At 35.1% G+C, this 17,127-nt stretch overlaps 1 protein-coding gene across 1 annotated transcript; it reads right to left on the reverse strand.

Annotated features, from left to right (window-relative positions):
• Positions 1-1,513: 1,513 nt before the first annotated feature.
• Positions 1,514-13,441, reverse strand: tmem110l (transmembrane protein 110, like). The gene is made up of 8 exons (XM_041977464.1): positions 13,003-13,441; positions 9,703-9,751; positions 9,372-9,467; positions 9,160-9,281; positions 7,820-7,932; positions 6,254-6,337; positions 6,054-6,179; positions 1,514-2,839 (listed from the first exon to the last, which is right to left on the reverse strand). Exons 1-8 carry the CDS (start codon positions 13,190-13,192, stop codon positions 2,714-2,716), a joined length of 906 nt encoding a protein of 301 aa, XP_041833398.1. The 5' UTR covers positions 13,193-13,441; the 3' UTR covers positions 1,514-2,713.
• Between the last annotated feature and the right edge of the window lie 3,686 nt (positions 13,442-17,127).

Raw genomic sequence — 17,127 nt, forward strand, 5'->3', positions numbered from 1 at the left:
ATTATAATTAGAAATAAATAAATATGGAAATATAAAGGCAAATGACAAAATAAAAATGCGTCTAAGCGTTTTTCAATTACTTTTATTTTTACGTATATATTTCGTTATGTATAATTTAATGCATTTGTTTATGTACTTAGTGTTTGTAAATGACTTTTTTCCTCTTTAATATTTCTTCATTTTATTTTTGTTCTATAATGCCAAGAAGTAGATAACTCAAACCTGAGCAAAGGAAAAGTCAACATGACAAAGACTATGGTAAACAAGTCGGGCGGGGGGACAAAAAGAAAAAAATCTGGGATAAATATAAATAACCTACATCTTAAAAGAATATTATTTTGAAAAAAATCTTTTGAAAAATAGTCTACATACATAATACATCAGAAAATATGAAAAAAAAAAACAAAACAAAACAGAAAAATATATTTTAATTATTATCTAGTTTTGGGGTATTTTGCCTTTATATTTTCACATTTATTTACTTATTTTTTAAATTCCTTTCAGATTTGTTGTTTGTTACTGCACTTCTATCATTCAATACTCAGATTTTTTTAAAGAAATTTAGACCATAAAAATCACAATGCTGATGCTTTTTTTTTTAGAATGAAAATTAATTTTAAGCAAAAGTGACCAAGAAATATTAATAATTTTGCACCTCAAGTCTTAAAGCTGTAACTTTTTTGTCAAAATGTAAATGTATATAGTCCTAACTATATTTTCATTAGTGCATAATCACATGAAAATAAGAATTGTGTTTTCATTGCCTCAAAATGTGCAATTTTTGCAGTAACTTTGTGTTTCCCTACTCCATGTTACTACAGTAGCCCTTAAGAGACAAAGCTATTATTAATTTTAGATCAGCCCTTTTTAATTTTTGTGGCTTGTCCTCATGTAGTTGCAATCAGGAATTTGTGCACTTAATGTCACGACACACTACGCAGTGGACATACCGTATAAACTAGCTGTCTGGTAGTATTTTACAATACAGCAAAGCTAGCTTTTTTCTGGGGTTATTGTAGGTTTAAAAAACTCCAAGAAGAATTAAATTTCCTATATTAAAGTCATACGTTTTAGAAAGGAGCTAGGGGGAATAAAAAAGTGGACCAACCTCATTTAACATCTGCCACCACTTGTCATATAATCTGCCAACAATACAAGTTATCAGATTTAGCAGTACTGTATTTTTGTTCACTATCACCACGTTATTTATAAATATTTAGAATTAGAAGTGATTTAGGTGTATTCAAAGACAACACCCTTAAAACTACATTTTTAGACTATTTTACAAAGCAATATCATATTTAAAAATCTAAATAAAAATTAAATCAATACAGCTATATAAGGCTGCACAGTCTTGGATTTTCACAAATATTTGATATGCAGAAAAAGGGCCTTTTTCCCTGAACAGCTGATGATAAACATATGGACACATGTAATTACATACTTTAATTTAAAAAGATCTGGACTGGCATTTGAAATATGCCACAAATACATGTTTTTATTTTTTAACAAAAACTATAAACTTACTATTTTAATGGGATTTAAAGATGCTTTCTCTTAGACACACCTGACCAAGACATAAGAATGACCAACCTTTTTAGAGCCATATTAATAATGTGGTGATACCATCTAAATGGGATTTGTGGTACAATATGAACGTGGGATTTACATTATACTTGCACTGCGTGTGGGGCTGGGAAGTTGATCAAAGTGTGAAAAATAACCAACATGATATTTTTTTTGTTTCTTTCTATATAAATTTTGTGACTTTAAGCTTCCCCCAAATAAAATAATGACTTTAATCTAGGAAACTAACTATTTCCTGAGAATATTGGCCTATTTCTTTGTGTCTTTTTAACCTAAAATAACCACTATGCTGTCAGTTCTCGATTTCTCTTTAATTCTTGCAAAGAAAAATTATCCTGTTAAACTGATATTTATTCATTACATTTACAAATGTTCCAACATAACTCCTGCTGATCAAAACTCTATCATTTCTGATTAATATCTGTGCCATTTCAACAATATAGTGTTATCCAAACAATATTTTAAAAAGCAAAGAATTGAACCTTTTTATAATTAAGCCCAGAGTAGCTGAAGATTCAACATATGTGCATGTGGCTTTAAAACAAAAAGGAAATACTAATCAGAGGGAGAACACACAGGAATGACTATAAATGCACCTTAATTAAAAAGGCAAGTCTGAAGTAATGAAACTTGAGCACTTAAAGAGCACTTATATGTACTGTGCACACATATAAACACCTCCCCTTTGGAATATGATACATAATAAATGACTTTCCTTGAAGCTACATTCTTCCCAAAAGTCCTCAGAGTGCAAAAGACAGATTCATGTCAGTGTTTGCCCCCCCAAGAGTTCGCCCTACAGGCATTGCACTCCTAAATGATCTCTCCACACAGACTTCAGTGGTTACGCTCATGTTTGTTTATAGCAAAATGAAGAGGGGATAAAGTATTTCTTATTCCCAAAATTCCATTTGATGTACATGTATATAACAGATCTGACAATCCAAACTTTCAATGCACAAAAAGGAAACTCAGGTAGTTTATGACTTTTGCATGTTGGGAGGCTGATATTTAGACCTTTAGTTATATATATGAATGCTAGCTTTTGATTTTGTTTTTCTTATTTAACTTTTTTGTGCTCTGTGTGGGTAGATGATGGACTAGTAGGAGTTCGGGTCACCTGGGTTTACACCATCACCCAGCTCGGTCTCAGCGGTCCACCTGAGCACTGAACGTGGACTGGTCCTACATTGGTTGGCTCTTCCTCCTCCTCCGAAGCCTCCTCTGTATCCGTCTCAATCCCAAGCAGGACCTGTCAGGAGGAGATTTTGTTAGCTATCAATGTTTCAAGTACTGCACCAGATAAGTTTGCATCCTGGACAAAAAGCTGGGAAATATCTCACTTCTGCATCCCTGGCCAAAAATGGAAAATATGCCTGTTTATTTGAAGCCTTGAGGATTTTCCAGCAGCAGCAGGGATTTAAATCTCTAAAGAGCAGAATTCTACGACCATTCAATATTTACAGCATTATAAACTTCCATATGGATTTCTGTTTGCAAAAGAAATGAGGAAAAAAATATATGAGGTTAACCTTAAATCAGAATGTTATGACTGAAAAACAAAATTATATCTGAAAATCTCTTGATCACCACCACTTTATTAAGGCTGTTGGTCCCTACAGGGATCCTTGCAACCCTCAAAAGAATCACTGGAAAAACGATGTTAACACATGGCCACAAATTTAGTTTCCTGATATTTATATGCATCTCATTTCTATGCTGAGAAAACTCATGAAGCAAACCTAAAGGCATAGAAAACCTGGAAATCTGGTTGTATTTTAAAGTAATTAAAACTAAGGAGACAAGATCCTCCGATGCCACATAGATTCCTTCTTCTCAAGGTTCTAAAATTCAGATTTTTAGCAGCTTTCCATGATGTTATTTTTAAATTGTTTTGGTCAAGTATATTCAACCAATACATTTATTGTTAGAAATCAGGCAATGTGTGATGATTATTATAATATTTAATGTTCATTTTACGCTCCTGGTTTATGTAGACAGTTTATTTGGCAGTCAGTGAGTAGTAATAGCTGTAAATAAGAGGATCCATTTCCAGTTTTAGAAATGATTACATGATCCAATAAGCTGTGATACACTTGAGATGGATCACATTAAGCTGAACCCAAGAGATTTCTCATAAATGCCAAATACTGGAGCTTTGGTGTTCAAAATTCTTCCATGTTTAATAAAAATGTAATTATTTGGTCTGTAGCCGTTGTGTCAGAATAAGTAAAAGTAACCACAACAACGGCCTTGTGGCTGTAGCTTTGGTTGCCACCCACAGCTAAGACCTCATCTAAATCAATGGCCCTCTATCTGCACTCCTCCTCCACTCTCCACTCTACTTTCCATAACATCAGCGCATGAAAATGAATCCTAAATGCCACTTTTATTCCTAGTATGAAAGCTTGATTTATGGCTGCCTGGCAGACGTCCATGAGAAAGAAAGGAGGGAGGAGTAAACACTCTAATCTAATTGCTTGTGAAGGTCTTGCAACCTGACAGTCATTTGCAGAGAAGTGTGAGTTCAATCTTTCCTTAGAGAGGATGCAGGCTATTGTGTGGAGGCAGCTTGAATTACATAAAAACCCTGACAACCAGAATCAGACCCTAAACACACAAATTTTGGGAATCCACTTTGTAAAGCTGTGTCTCCTGGATCCACAGTGTCAGTCATTTGGTTCAAACTTAGGACATTTGTTGCAAGTCATTATCATCAACATCTTACTCTCATTATTTATCAATGCATTGTTTACAATACAGATCGAGCACCTCAGACCATAGAAGTGTAGGCTGGGCAAGAAAAAAAAAACAAAAGCTATCCACTAAGAGAAGAGAGATCATTAATTTCCCAACTCAAGAGTATCAAAAGGAGCAGAAAAACAAACTGACTCAGTGTTTCTTTAATTTTAATTAAACCCATGTGGGTTTGATTGTCATTAGATCAAGCATAGAGAGGGAAACTCTGCATGATGTGATGTGTGTGCACTGTGTGCTCAAACCCTCAAAACAACAGGTGCAGCTGATACCAAGCGTGACCAATCAATGTCCATTTCATTGCACACTGAAGAGATTTCTTTGTCAGAGTGCAAAGATATTTGTTTCTTTTTTCTGTATTTAGTGGGAAATTTATTATTATTATTATTGTTATTGGATTATTATTAATTGACTTTATTTTTTTTTAAGAAAAAAGTTATCCTTGTTCAGGGTGATGACTCACTTCTGTCTGTCAGATGTTGGTGGAAATTAAAAAGGAAGGTATAGTTGACTTTTGGATTTACAGGCGTAAAACCTGCAGGTTCACTTCCCCTCCCTCTCTGCTGTGCTTCAGCTCTCCCTCCAAAGCCCTTCCACAAACGCTGTCATGTACAAACAACCTTGTAGCCATGGCAATTGTACAAGTAGCAGTGACTGAACCCGAACAGGAAGGAAATTTTTTCTTAAATGGTGAGAAAATTAAATGTCAGGACACTGTGTAGCTTTACAAGTTGAGCAACCATCACATCTACAGACGTTCCCTAAAGTTGCTGACCAAAGTTCTTAACCCAGCCCAGGACCCTTTAGTCCCCTTTCCAGCAAGGGGTGGAGACATGATGGCTTTATGCAGTTTGGTTTTGTCTCTGTTGTGCTCCAACAACCAACCGTACCCTTACCTGGTAGGCAGGGTATAAGCTGGATAGCAACAGATGTATCAGCAATATAATGGCCTGACGTCATGCCCTCCTTAGATTATAACAAAGAAGAACACAACACCAAAACAAAGGACGAGAATGTGGACATCCAGCAGTTTTGTACCTTTACTTCATGACATATGGCTTTAAACAACAAAGAAATCCCCGACATATATTTTAACATTGAGTCACATGGTAATTGACTATTCTTTTAATCAATGGATTGCAGTGTGTCAAGCTCCACCCTTTAAGGCCTGATCTGTCAGATTAGGATCTCAACTGAAGGTTCCCAGACATTCAGGCACCATTCCTAGTTTTTGTGTGTGTACGTGTACCATCCCATCCCAAGCTGGACCCCATGGTGGAAACAGGGCTTTTACTGCATGTCAGCAGGAGAAGGCAAAACCATAAAAGTACAATGATCTATCAGAGTGATGAAAGTTTATCTTTTCATTATAATTAATAAGATGAAATACATGAATACATAAATGATCAGAAATCATTTGGTGGTGAACATACAGTGAGAAATAAAATTCAACTTCTTTTATCTTTTTGAGGCTACTTAGTTTCTTGGCATCCAAACAACACTGTTATATTTGTGTCAGTCTTATAATTGAGGTGTTTGTGCTACTGGATCTATGTAAGGCATTCAGGAAATGCAAAGAGTGAAATGCAGCATACTTATATGCTGTGCAGGTTCTGTTAAGGCTGTAGACACGTTGAACTAAAGCAGTGAAAATATGGAAAACACAAATATATCTGGCATACAGACGATGAAATGTTAGCTATTCTCACCCGTGACTCCTCCCCTGATTCCAGTGAGTCAGCTTTCTTTGACGAGTTGTCACAAGAGTTATCCAAGCTCTTCGTCGTCTTGTATTTTCTCATCATCAGGCTGTCCACCACCCAGAACATGATGGACTGCAAGAGGAGCCAGAAGAATAAGATCAGGGTTGTTCAGCAAGGAAAAGCAGGGTCGTAAAAGTGAAACTTACGTTTACTATAAAGGGCACGATGAGCATGACTAGTGCCAGTTCCAGCTGAGGGTTAGCGATGTAGCTCAGCAACACCTCCTGCAACTGGAACAGAAGAAGAAATTTCAGCTTACTGGCATCAGAAAGTAAATAGTACAAATAACATGTTAAATACTGAAATCTGAGAAATTCTATTGTCACTGTCAGTAACTATATAACCAGAATTTATCAAACAATCTTTGCTGCAAGCAGCACCATGAGCTCTGTCAAATAAAACTGTCTGCCTGGAAATAAATAACTTTTTATCCCCATGAATGGTCTGTGTTGCTATGGTGAGACCAATTTGAACTCACAAACATGACCTGTGGGTCATGTAAACAAACTGTTGTTCAAAATATATACTAACACTGCCTCAGTGTTTTCATTAAATCAAAAGATAAGTCATTTGATACCATTTTGCTTGTTTATTCTTTCTGAAGCCTCAGTGTTTTTAATCTCATGTGGATTGTGGAGTATTTCTAATGGCATACAGAACAGAACCAAAACATTTGGCTGAACAAACTAAAATCAGGATTCGGTCTTGGGGTGGGGCTCTTCTGGGACGAGACTACGACATACAGACAATAGCACTGAATGAGTCACAGCTTTGAGTTACTTTAAAATCTTGGCTGAATTGATGAGAAAATTCCCAACCTGACAAAGCCAACTTTTTAAATAAAAGCAGGGCGCTCTGAAACTTCCAGCAGAACTTAGCCGAATCAGGTGCCTCTCAGCGGAAGGACTAAGCTCACTGATAAGGGCAATTACTATATATATATATATATATATAGTGTATATGTATGTGTATATATATATACATACATATATATATATATATATATATATATATATATATATACACACACACACACACACATATACACATATATATATATATATATATATATATATATAGTGTATATGTATGTGTATATATATATACATACATATATATATATATATATATATATATATAGTGTATATGTATGTGTATATATATATACATATATATATATATATATATATATATATATATATATATATATATATATATATATATAGTGTATATGTATGTGTATATATATATACATATATATATATATATATATATATATATATATATATATATATATATATATATATATATATATATATATATATATATACACACACACACACACACATATACACATATATATATATATATATATATATATACACATATATACACACACACATATACACACATATATATATATACATAGACACAGACAGACAGACAGACAGACAGACAGACAGACAGACAGACAGACAGACAGACAGACAGACAGACAGACAGACAGACAGACAGACAGACAGACAGACAGACAGACAGACAGACAGACAGACAGACAGACAGACAGACAGACAGACAGATAGATAGATAGATAGATAGATAGATAGATAGATAGATAGATAGATAGATAGATAGATAGATAGATAGATAGATAGATAGATAGATAGATAGATAGATAGATAGCAGCACAATAACTTGTAAATTCTTCTTACTTTGGACCATCCAGGGACAAGCAGCACTAAGCTGATTACACCTTTCTCCAGCACCATAATGAGCAGGTATACGCCACACTGACCCAGCCATGCTGCTGCCTGGGGTGGGTCACCTGGTGGAAAAACAATTAGGTTATTTGTCTACATCTGTAGCTTTAAATTAAATTAAATTAAATTAAATTCTAAAACTGAATGCAATGATTTGTTTATCAATTTTAAATTGAGGAATATTGTTTAGAAATTGCTCTAAAACTTAGAGATTTTTGAAGATTGCAATAAAGTCCACCTATAGATACTTCTGAGAGACTCCACTTCTCTAAGGTGCTCTTTTTAAAACTCTGCTATGTTGCTGGCATGTTAGCATTTAACTAGTTGCAACATGTAGCTGTTTCTTTTCAGTAAATTTTACTTTTGTAGCCTTTTGTTCCCCTATATCAACTTTTTATATGTAGAAACCATTAAATTGGGATTTTTTCCAATTAAATAAGTTAAATGTATCACTTTCTATGCTCTATTGCTAATCAAATACTGCTTTAAAAGATTCGTAAATCTCTGTATATCACATTTTAATTCACATTTTTACACAGCTCATCAGCTTTTCAGAAATCAAGGTTGTAATTTGACTGTAATAAAGATACATTTTAATACCACTTTAATGTTTATTGATCTCTTGTTCTTCTCTATTGAAAGTACAATATTAGAAAATAAGTGTGCTGCATCTTAGATCTTTATACAGAGTATATAATTTTTCTTCCTCTTCTCTTTCCAACGCATTTTGTGACACAGGTGTCTTGCCACAACAAAAGAAGACAGGTCTGTCATTAGGACAGGAAGCAAGAAGCTAAATGAACAGCTAGACAGAGATAAATAGGGACAAGGAGGGAACACAAAAGAACAAACCAACCACTGATCATCATTTCAGATTATTCCGGGATGCAGCGAGATCACATGACACATTTCTAATGAAGACTCAACACATTTATGTGGAAATTTAAGGGTTTCCTTACAGTAGAAAGTAATCAGCCTCACAGCTTTTTTTCAGTAAAATAATTTCCACCACATAAGGAAGGAATGTAATAAGAAAAAAAGAAAAAAAATGCAGAGGGAGTAAAGTGTAATAATTGACTTGGAATTAATGTGAGACCATCAAGAATATTTTCCAGTCTCTACTGCAGCTGGAAACGCTGGATACCCTCCCCATCAACCTATGATGGGGCTACAGCACCCTCTGGTGGCAGAAACAAGAGCTACACCTTTTTACCTCTGATTTAAAAACAACTCCTTAAGTCTTTCATGTCATGGTATTTATTTATTAATTTATAGTCTCTTTAAATACTCACCATATTCTCCAAATACAAGCAGGGTCCACTGCTTGTACTCCACCAGCTTGGACACCATCTTCACAGCCAGCCAGATGACCAACATCCCCAGTGTGGCATCCAGCAGGAAATTCATCAAATACCTTTGGTAAAACAAAAAATATATCATTAAAACATTTCTTTTGGATGCCGTTCATTCTTTCATTGTATATGTATGCAAATAGATTACTTACAGAGAGCATGGGTCCTCTTTGGTGAGTGTTGAAAGGAAGACATTGGCAAAGTGGATGAACAGAGCACCAATGGCTTGTTTGGATGTGTCAAAAAACCTGGTAAAGACAGGACAGACTGTATTAAATATTCTCTTTTATTGCTTGTTTTTATTTATTTATTTTTTATTCTGTTGTGTCATTTATCTAAAAAGACCTTTCCATGAGCTTTATGGTCAATAAATCTCAACAGATTAGTTGTTCTCTAAAACTAAAATAGATTTAGTTGGAGGAACATAACATTTAAAAGTGCAAGAGGGGTGAGTTAGATGGATAAAAAAGTCAGTTTTCTCACCAGATCCTCCACGGTCGTCTGATCCCTGCAGGCTCCCGGAACCTCTTTACTGCAAACAAAAAGAAAGGAGGACCAATTCATCTTTGACAGGGTTTCGTAGAACAAAACAATGTCATGAAGCAGCTTCTTTGACCTCCAAATACAATCTAATTTTTCTGCAGAGCATCAGGGGATAGAGGTCAAACGCAACACAGACTTATCATCTTGGTTTCAATCTGCCAAAAACACTTCATTTCTCCCTGCCAGACTCAACATGAACAGGCGCCCACTGTTCGTCTATCTCACCATCTTGCAAGGTCAGGGAATGTGACTCGGGATGTGAAATGAAGTCGCTTCCTGCAGATGCATTTTAAACACATACATTATAGGTTCTCTCAGAGTTTTCTTACCACTTGTTTGTAATGATGTGTTCAATATGAACAAGTTTCATTGTATTGATATATTTAAGCTAAACAGATGTTATTTCAAATGCAAAAATATTCAAGGTCATCAGCTGTAATCCTAGGTTACTTAAAAATGTAAAAATAATTAAAAACTCAAGCCTTAAGGATGATGGATTCATTAAGAAAAGAGCAATAAGTGCTGGAAGGAGTGAATGGGTGAGAAAAATGTCTCAACAGCTACTTTGAAAGTTGGCAAACACACTTCTCAGAATCACCCGAAATAAACTATTTAAACTTTAGCTTATGTAACTCCTGCAAGAATCTGGCTCAGTCATTCCAAACATGGATTTTTCTCCCTCTTTCTTTATTTAACCTTTCAACTGTTAATTTAAGAATGCTTATTGATGATTTTCTTAATTTAAAATTATATATTGATGATAAAATGTATTCTAGTGATTCCTCTCCACCAGTGCTGTATAAATGATCCATTATATCGTGATTCGTGGCCATATCTATTTATCTTATGCAGCCAGAATTCTGGGATTATTTATTTTGTATTTGTTTGTTTATTTTAAATTTATAGACTAACTGGCCCATATCTTATGCTGCAAATCTAATTTAATCCTGCTTTATTTATAGAACCCCCCCAACCCATCATAAGCTTTAGATATCTTCCTAAACAAAACAACGAACAGAAGCTAGGAAATTGTTTATGTTTATTGGGTCATTCTTTTATTACACCCTCTAAGGTTCAGATAACTTTGTGCTGCACTAAAATTCTCATTTAAAATGTCTTGGTAGTGTTAATACGTTACTTCATAATTTTGTAAATTATTAAGAGCCTTTGACACAGAAAGGGAGCCACGAACCATGAGTCTCCCTCCGCCGTGCTTCATAGTTGAGGGTAAGGTTTTGGTGCTGTGTAGGCTCAACTTTGAATTGAGCCAAAAAAGGCATCTTTGGAAAAATATAGGTGGTTTTCATCCATTAAACGTCACATACTTGTGTCCAATTTATTCAATTAATCCATTAACACCATGACAACCTGGCATTTTTCTCAAATTAAACAAATGAGCAAATATATAAGACCGTTTGAAGCTTTGTGCACCTCTAAATAATACATTTTATATAGCCCTACAAAGTTTAATGCAATTGAGACATCGTTTATATCAACCAAAATTTAATTAGTCAGACAATGGTTGTCTATAGCTGTGATTTAGATGACAAACTGAAAAGATTTTTGTGAGAAATCATGACATAAATTCTTGTATTTCAAACTTTTTTCACAGCAACAACATATAAAAAGACCCAACCTTCATTCAAATTATGCAAAAACAAACAAAGCAAAGCAAATCAGTGGAAAGAAACTCAGAAAAATAGCTTTGAGGAAGGTAGATGAGAGGAGGTCAGCCATGACTTGACAGACTGCCACTGTGATCATAGTCAAAGAGCTCTTAATGCTCCGCTGCACATACACGATGCAGAGTAAATATTAACAGATGGAGGTTAGAGCTCATTGATTTCACCCCCTCCTCTAAAAGCCTGGCCTAGTTTTTCACCACTTATCCTTTCTGCAAATTTGTCTACAAAGAATTAAGCTGCTTGATTAGATGATGAAATCACCACCACTGCACTGAGCTTTTAAGTTAAACACAAATTATTTGATATGTCAACACACTTGGAAAATAACTGAAACTACAGCTTAAATGTAAACCAAGACATCATGAAGAAGATGATGTGTTGAAACAAACAATACCTAATAATTTCCTAAGAAGAAAGTTGCTGTAGCTTTTAGAGCATTAGTCTGGCTTTTCAGCTGGAAAAATAGAAAAAAAACAACAAAAAAAAAACAAAACACTGCCTCTGGCACCACAACTGGTAAGATGCTCTACATTCTCCAAGTCAGCTGCCACAAAATCACAAGTTTTTTAGCAGTCAGTGGGTATTGTTTGGGCTGAATAAATCCACACCATGGTTCACTGGAAAGATCATGTTCAGCTGTTAAGCTGAAACCACTCAAAAAGTAGCAAAAATTATAAAATACCTTAGCTTGAAAAAGACATATAAACACAGGCCTGATCCCAATTCTTCCCCTTGACCTTAACCATTAATTTTACACAGGTATGCCCTGTTTATTTTGGGAGTAGTGGTCATCCAGCCATCAAATTTCCCCCCCCAACTCCTTAACTCTGTAAAATGGAGGGGTAGAAATGTAATTAGACTCTTTGTTTTTACATCAATGATGTTCCTTAAGCAACAGTTACCATTCTGTTTGCAGCATGAGAATATAAATTTTAATGTAAAATAATTTTTGTAATGTTAACAAGCAACACCAGGTTGTTACTGAGCAACATTATAGTCAAACATTGCAACTTCCCAGACAACACATGTTTCTGAGCCTAATCTGGGCCACTTTTGGCACAGGTAGGACATTTTTAGGTTTTAAAAAGGCTAGACTTGGCCCTAAAGGTCTTGAGGTGGGCCTTACTTGGGGGCACAAAGTTTAACAGGCAGACCTTAAGTTATAAGGACATGTCATGTCCATGTATTGTGCCATAAGAAAACTGTGTAAATTAACCACGTTTGGACCAAATGATCTTTTCCATTTCTGTTTTGACGATGCTATACTGTTTGACAGTTGTTTAGGTGTTAATTGTAAATTCGGCATACATCATAACTCACATGTGATTCTATGGCAAAAAAAGTCTTTAAAAAATAGTTAGCATATCCTGCTACTGCTCATATGTAGTGTATTGACGTGTAGCTGAAAAGCTGCGTTTTCTCACCGGGCTGTGCGAAAACAAACATCAACAAATCGCCACGTGGACACTTTTTAAAGCATGTTTGCGCACTTTGTGTTGTCTAAAAATAACATATGGGAGATTTTCTCAATGGTGATGACAGAAGCCATACTCACACATCAGCGTACTGAAGGCGACGATGGCCAGAAGTCCCTGAATCAAAACACCGAACCTGTCGGTCAGAGCTCCGTTATCACAGCCGTGAGGACTCGCCTTGTTAATGTCAGACATGTTGGTTACTTCAAACGGAGAACTGTCCAAGAATCGTTTCACCAAGAAGACCCCGCTGTACGCGTACATGTCCATGTTGAGACGACAAAAACACAACCGTTCTGAGACAAAAGGAGCACTTCCACGGTGGAGGGGAGAAAAATAAGGGGCTTCGCCTTTCTGTCCTCGAAACGTATAAAATTTTTTTCCCTATTTTATTTTTATTTCCGGTGTCGGTTTAAGGCAAAGTTTTCCCTTCGCGTTTCCAGCGGCTACATCTCGTGATGCTGAAGCAAACAACAGAATCGATTATCTGACTCAAAATCCATACTCATAATAAAGGAAACACGGCGCGTGAAGCAGGCGAAACAAGAAGTTTAACTTCCGGTAAACATATTTCAAAATTAAAGTAAGGTTTGGCGTGAGCGGTAGGTAATCTATTTTATCTTCCCCCCAGGTGGCATATATATATATATATATATATATATATATATATATATATATATATATATATATATATATATATATATATATATATATATATATATATATATATATATTCATTCATTTTCTGAACTGCTAAGTCCATTAAGGGTCGCTGGTAAGCTGAAGCCTATTCCAGCAAGTAACAGGTGAGAGGCAGGGTACACCTTGGACAGGTCACCAGTCCATCCCAGGGCCAACATATAGGGGACAAACAACCATTCACACACACAGAGAAGAGAAGATGTGGCTTCCTTAACCCAAAGTGGGACCTGGTTCCACAGAAACTGGGTCTTAAGGCTTGGTCTTCTATTTTACTTTTAAAAATTGTAGGAACCATATTTATAGTGGACAATACAAAATACTAATTCTTAAGCCAGCTGAACTAATAGTAATTACAATCAGAACCAGGTCATGTATTCTTGAAAAAAGAATATTCGTTCTTGTATAATTACTTAAAGAAGAATCAGAACAAATATTACATTTCATCCAATCTGAATTATCTTCAATGTTGATTAACCGTTAATGCTCAATTGCAAGGCTGAAAATTTACCATGTAAAGGTGAAACACTTTCTGTGAAGCTATTTAAAAATCTCTATGGTAAAGTGGATTTACCTGTAGCTTTAATCGACATGTTTTCCAACTCCATAAGAAGAAAATCCAAAATTAGACCCATCTAAATCTCTAGTGTCCCCATGGAGACAGGTTATTTACATAATTAGCTTACCTACCAATACTAAATAACATATTATTGTTGTGAATATTCAGCCTTAAAAGATTATTTCCATAAACACGCTGGAAATTAACTCGAATCTTTACAATCACTCTGCAGTCATATGTGTACCACTGTATTATTTTGAATGACAGTCTAACAAACTTCCGGTTTCTTCTTAGTTGCCTTGACCCAGCTTTGTGTAGCTTGGGCAGCAGAAGAATGTCTTGAATGTGCGTGAGGCCGGGCCAGGGCTGCTTAGGAAGGTTTTGTTCGTGTCAGTAGGTGATGCGCGCGACTGGTTTGCAGGTTAATCGCTGCCTGGCGTGAAGACGTAACATCTGAAACGTTTAGGTTCCAGGTCAGTTTAGTAAAACTAAGAGTGCAGAAAGTTACAGTCTTATAAACTTAGCACCGAAAGTTAGGAGAGTTGTGTTTGGTCGATTTTTTTTCTCCCTTTTACAATATCAACAGTTTCAATTGGTATTGTATAGTATATTACTGGAAGCCCTGATTAGTCATCTTCACAACGAGGTATAACTTGTAAGGTTAATGCTTCCGTGGAATGAGCAACACAGCTAAGCATGATGTATGCTAAATCAATACAAAATAAATAAATAAAAAGGCACTGAATATGCAAAGCAAGCATAAATATAAAATATTGAGACTGTGGGCTACAAAATTACACAAAGAGATAGCCAAAATATGAAAACTCTGCATGTGTATGTTGTTGGATGTCTCTTCTTTAAATGACACTGCTCCTTGTGCCTTTTAAATTGCCCTTGGGGATAAATAAAGTGTTGAATGGAATTGATTTGAAAAATTGCACAAAATCACCTAAAAGAGACATAACGACTACAACAACATACAATAACTAAAATATGACACCAAACATCTGGAATGAATTACTTTATTGTACAGAAAAGTAACAAATTTTGGGTTAAACAATGTTGACCATTTTAATACAAATACTCCAAAATGATTACATAAAAAGGATACAAAATTAACCAAATATGATACCAATATCTCAAAACAAATATAAAATGTTGCACAAAACAACCAGAGACACAAAAATGAACAATAAGCTGGGTCACAAAATTAATAGAAAATTATGTTAAAACAGCCAGAATGGCACATGCAAAATCTAAATGTAATACAAGGTGACTTGGAAATACATTTTTTGAAACGCTGAATCATCTAAATATTACATAAGATGACCAAAATGAGACATAAGATGTTATCCAAAGCAATCATCCACACAACATAAGACTGCAGTTCACAAAACCACACATCAAGCCAAACAGCCAAAATGAAACACAATAAATGCAAAAATGTGTGAATGTGAATATAATTATAATTTAGTAATAATAATAATAATAATAAAGTAATTAACCAGCTATTTGGTTGTTAATGGCAAATAGTTGTCAAATGTCCAGATAAGACCTGAACATCTCACAAGATGAGTTAAAGAGATAATAAAAAAAAAATAGAAAAAAGTTGTCACACAAAACAAGCAGAGGCCAAATAATTAAAAAGTGGAGCACAAAAGACATAAAAAAAGATGTCAAGCAACCAAACACAATGACCACAATGGCACAAGAAAACAACCAGAAAGGCTATAAAACAAGATATGCAAATCATATGTGGTTGCATGGTGCCTTATATTGCTTTAATTCTAGTTTGGAGATTGAACCAACCATAAAACCTTCCACAAAATCACTGGAAGTTTTCTGGAAAACTTTAACATCGTGAAATGTTAAATAGACAATTTCATTAATTCATAACGAGCCACAATAACCAATGTGGCCAAAACAAACAAAAGAAATGACCCGCGGCATGGTTGCGGGCTGATGCACAGATCACACGTGTCCGCGTGCGCGTGTATATGTGTGTGCATAAGGAGACAAGAGCTAATCCTTTCAGTCGCGCGCGCTCGGAAAAGCTTCTTCTCAGAGAGATTAATGGGGCACAGGCAGCGCACGCTTCAACCATCTGTTCCTCGAGTGGCACCTCACCAGCACGAGCGCTTCCCCTCGCGTCTTTAATGGCTGTTCTTGGAGTGTTTATGAATCAGGTGGGCCACCGTAAATACAGCAATGAACTTCCTTTTACAAGTTCTGAAATGAAACACCTACTGCGCATGACCGCGTCGCTTTCTATCATAATAATGCGTTATTTTTTTTTTTTATCAAATAGCCAAAATTCTTATGAAATTTGCACTTTTGCTATTGTTTCAAATAAAAAAACCCACAGACAAACTCCAATATTTCCAATATTTTGGACCAATAAGCTCAATAATCCCAAATGATAAAGTCTATAGCTTTCTGATGATGAAAAGAGGGAAAGTTGGTTAAAGTATAGGGAAAGGGTTGTTGGAAATGTCATATCTAGCACCTTTTAAATAAAAAAAAATCTAAACAAAGTTTTAGATTAGTTATTTTATTTACAGAAATCGCATGTTAAATGACATTTTAAGGCTTATTCGTCGAGTTTTCTGATTTGGATTTAAACTTTGAAGAATGAATTTAGAACAAAGAGCTTCAGGCATCAAACTACAGGATTAATAAGAAATACGTCTAGAAATATTAACCTACATGTTTAAAATTTCTGTACATATCTAGTTATTTGTAAAATATAACAGCTTCACACCATTGCAGTTAGACATTTTGTGAACTTAAGGAGATGATGAAAACGTCCCAAAAATTCAATTCATAATCAAAGTTCAGATGGGTTGTTGAGCAACTGTTGTTACACAATTGCTCGCTGTTTCCCAAGGTGAAACAGCAAACTTCCTTTTTAAGAGGGAACTTGTTTTAATTTCATTGAAGTCCATTT

Source organism: Melanotaenia boesemani, chromosome 23 (genome assembly GCF_017639745.1).
Source record: "Melanotaenia boesemani isolate fMelBoe1 chromosome 23, fMelBoe1.pri, whole genome shotgun sequence".
In the NCBI taxonomy this organism is placed as follows: domain Eukaryota; kingdom Metazoa; phylum Chordata; class Actinopteri; order Atheriniformes; family Melanotaeniidae; genus Melanotaenia; species Melanotaenia boesemani.

Bases quoted from the DNA above. Each gene is read 5' to 3' on its own strand.
- tmem110l (XM_041977464.1), bottom strand. From the start codon at position 13,192: ATGGACATGTACGCGTACAGCGGGGTCTTCTTGGTGAAACGATTCTTG. The intron at 9,282-9,371 runs GTAAGTAATCTA...GTTTTACCAAAG, and splicing joins AAAGAGGACCCATGCTCTCT to GTATTTGATGAATTTCCTGC. The intron at 2,840-6,053 runs GTGAGAATAGCT...TCCTCCTGACAG, and splicing joins AATCAGGGGAGGAGTCACGG to GTCCTGCTTGGGATTGAGAC.